This window comes from Mauremys reevesii, linkage group 10 (genome assembly GCF_016161935.1).
Source record: "Mauremys reevesii isolate NIE-2019 linkage group 10, ASM1616193v1, whole genome shotgun sequence".
Classification (NCBI taxonomy): Eukaryota; Metazoa; Chordata; order Testudines; family Geoemydidae; genus Mauremys; species Mauremys reevesii.
The window spans coordinates 76,703,025-76,706,534 of record NC_052632.1 but is presented as its reverse complement, the minus strand read 5'-3'; the positions used below and the strand labels follow the sequence as shown (position 1 = coordinate 76,706,534).

At 49.7% G+C, this 3,510-nt stretch overlaps 1 protein-coding gene across 1 annotated transcript; it reads right to left on the bottom strand.

The window, feature by feature from the left end:
* Positions 1-2,072: 2,072 nt before the first annotated feature.
* LOC120373988 (urotensin-2 receptor-like) lies at positions 2,073-3,188 on the bottom strand. Its single transcript, XM_039493121.1, has one exon. It carries the CDS (start codon positions 3,186-3,188, stop codon positions 2,073-2,075), a length of 1,116 nt encoding a protein of 371 aa, XP_039349055.1.
* Positions 3,189-3,510: the final 322 nt, after the last annotated feature.

The following is a 3,510-nucleotide window of genomic DNA, read 5'->3' as shown; positions in this document are numbered from 1 at the left end:
GTGCGAGTGATGGCAGGAGGTTTGGCACCGTTGTTCCTCCTCAGCCTCTGTGTCCCAAGGAGAACCCAGCAACAGAAGACCTTCTGGGGGTGAGTTGAGAGGGACACTGCTCTTCCCCACGGACCCTAGAGAGGGAAGGGGACACAATAACACTGATACTCAGACTGAGGTTTGGGAGCTGCAAGTGGCTTTTTAATACATCTCCTGTGGCTCTTTGCAGCAGATATTAACACACCATGTGATTTAATTCTTAACCAATCTAAGTTATTAACCGATCAGGATGCTTTTACTAGGTTATTAACCACCTGTAGTTAATAAAATAATAATCCTTGGCCAGTCATTTTGCTAGGAGCACCATCTTGCCAGCACAGAGACATTCCTCCGGGCCTCCAGAGGGGGCTGCCTCCAGGCCGGCTCAGCCGGAAGGACCATGGGTGGAACATGTTAATGAACGCACACTGGAGCCGGGCAGGTGTTAGCAAGAAAAGCAATTTGTCACTAAAATTCCCTAATCTAGGCCAGGCCTTTCAAGGCCCCTTGTGGCCTAGGGAGACCATGTTTCTGCTTGTGCAAACGCCACGTAGACCATGTCTACATTAGACTGACTTCCCCCACATTTCCCACCATTGCCACCCGCAGCGAAGTCCCACCAGTCATAGCGCCTGGGAGAGCGTCCGTGTAGACAGACTCCCAGCTGCCACTGTTGTGGATACCTGCTTGGAGCAGGCTTAGTCCATGTGGTGTTTAAAATGCTGTCAGCCAGCCTAGACGAGAGCCCTGCCACTGACAGACCCGTACAGCCGTGGTAGCAATGGCGGGAAACTGTAAGCTGATGTAACGTAGGCCAGGCCTTAGAACAGGGCCGCCCAGAACGGGGGGCAAGTGGGGCAATTGGCCCTTAGGGGCCCCCACGAGACTATAGTATTCTATAGTATTGCAACTTTTTCTTATGGAAGCGGCCCCCGAAATTGCTTTGCCCCAGGCCCCCATAATCCTCTGGGCGGCCCTGCCTTAGAATCGCATCCAGCCTGTCAGATCCACCAGGGCACTAAAATGCAGAGTAGAATTTACTCCGTCCTTGAAAGTTAACGTCTGTTGTGTGGGTGTGACGCTGGAAGGTTGCAGCCGTCTGGGTCTGGGTTTAGCAGTCGTTCGATAGCTGTCAAAAGCAGCGCGTCCAAAACAATCCCGAAAGCAGGATGGCACAGAACTGAAAGGATCAATTCAGTTCAGAGCCCTGCTTTTTGCCTGGAGATGGTTTTACTAGTAAATCTAATTTTCAATGGAACTTCAGTGGGCACCGTGAGGCTAGGTTTTAATTATAATCTGAGATACTCCCCAAAAAAGAGAGGCTGGGAACCTGGTTCTTCCAATGGTCAGAGATTCTGCCTCCCCTCGCTGGGAGCTATTGCTTTACCTCTTTCTTGTTGTGACATGTCATTGTTTAACAACATCCTCTCAGCTTTAACAATACACTGGGCTCTTCAAGGGAAAGATGTTGATTAAAATGCAAACACAAATGAAATGAACTGGTTGGGGGGGGCGGCAGCATCTGTGTTTTCCATTCAATTACATTAGATTTAAGGGCTCTCTCTCAGTGTGGAGAAGCAGTGACTGCCAAGTATTAAGCGATTCTTAAAGCCTTTGTCTGGTGCTGGATGCCAGAAAACCGAGGCATGGTGCTTGTGCCACGTAGCCTCCTTTTCCCTGCCACACCGACTCGAAATGAGAGTTATGTGAACATAGTTTAGACCAGAGCTGCTACTGTAATGATCTTCTACATGGGTAATGACCTACCTGCACCATGTGCTAGAACCCAGGACTTTCAGCTCCAAAGCCTGGGCTTCTACCATGTTTCCAACGAGTAGCTTGGTTAGCTGGTAGCTGTAGTAGGCTCTTATCCTCTATGTGGATTGGCTACCAGGGGGGAATATGTTGCTCATACCTAGTGTGTTGCATTTGAATGTAATTTCTGGTGCAGCTGTGCCATGCAGGTGGTACCAAACATGTAAATAAAACCAAGGAGCATGAATCCTTAAATAGCTCCCTTCCCCCTCACATCTACTCACCTTTCACAGAGTGCAGACATCCTTGTTAGCGAGCCCTGTGAGCTGAACGATGGCTATGGATTCCGTGTGTGCGCGGCTTCCAGAGAATATGGACTGCCTCGAGGAATGCCTCTTGGGCTTTATCTTGGAGAGGTGGATGCAGTTCTTCTGACGACTCCTCAGATACTCTTTGTAATTCTTGGAGAGCAGCGTGTAAAGGAAAGGGTTAATGCAGCTGTTGCTGTAGGCCAGGCAGGTCACGATGAAATTGATGTAGATCATGGTGGTGTTGGTGAGGTTCCCTGGCTGCTTGTAGTAGATGGTGACCAGCTGCCAGAGCCAGAAGGGTATGAAACAAGCCCAGTAGGTGACGACGATGCTGAATATCATGTACAGGACCTTCTGCTTGGGGCACCGGTTCATTTCCCTGGTGATGAAAACAGCAGTCTGAGATCTCCAGTATGTCCTGGCCAACTTAATGTATAAGTAGCAGATGACAAGCCCAGGGGCCAGGATGCAGGTGTTAAAAAGGATGGTGAGGTACACTTTGTAGGTCTCCATCTGCCAAGTGGGGTGGCACATGCGCTTGGTCACCCCGCCCTGATCACTCGTCCTGAGGTCTATGAGGATCATAGTTGGGAGGGCAAGAAGAAAGGACACCATCCACACCAGGCAGGTGACAGTCCTCTGGTAGCGTCTGGATCTCCCAATAGTGTCTAATGGCTTGACTATGGCTAGGTACCTTTCGGTGCTCATGATGGTGAGGATGAAGATGCTGGTGTGCATGGTGAGGAGGTCCAGGCTGAACAGGATCCTGCAACCCACATCTCCAAAGTACCAGTCCTTCACGAAATACGTGCAGACCACAAAGGGGATGGTCGACAGGTACAGGAGATCCGCCAGGGCCAGGTTGACGATATACATGTACATCGAGCCAGTGAATGTCATGGAGAGGTTCACGACCACCAACGTGTAGATGTTGCCAACTATGCCCACCAGGCACATCATGGCCAGGATGCACCCCAGGAAGTAGGTGACCAAGACATCACTGGTGTCAGTGAGGACTTCAGAGGTGGCATTGGCGTGATCCGTGGTGTTCTTAGGGTGGCAGGGCACTGAAGTGCACTGACCCAGCTCCATCTCTCTGCAATTATGGATTTTTCCAGCCCCGGAGCATAATAATAGATGCACTTAACTGTGAAGATGTCATGTTGAGAAGCTGTCGTCAGACGTGCAGACAAATTCCATGCAGCTGAGTAGACAGGGCTGCGTTACACACAAAGGTCCCTGTCACTATAACAGCATCATTCTGATTTTTTGGCGGTGCCCACGAATTTACAGCCTCTTTTTTTAAAAAAACAAACAAACAAAAAAAACAATCCCTGCTCTCCCTCGGCTGTATGTTATTTCACCCTGAAGACAACAGCCTTCAAGGACCACAGATGGAAGTGAAGATAGGAGT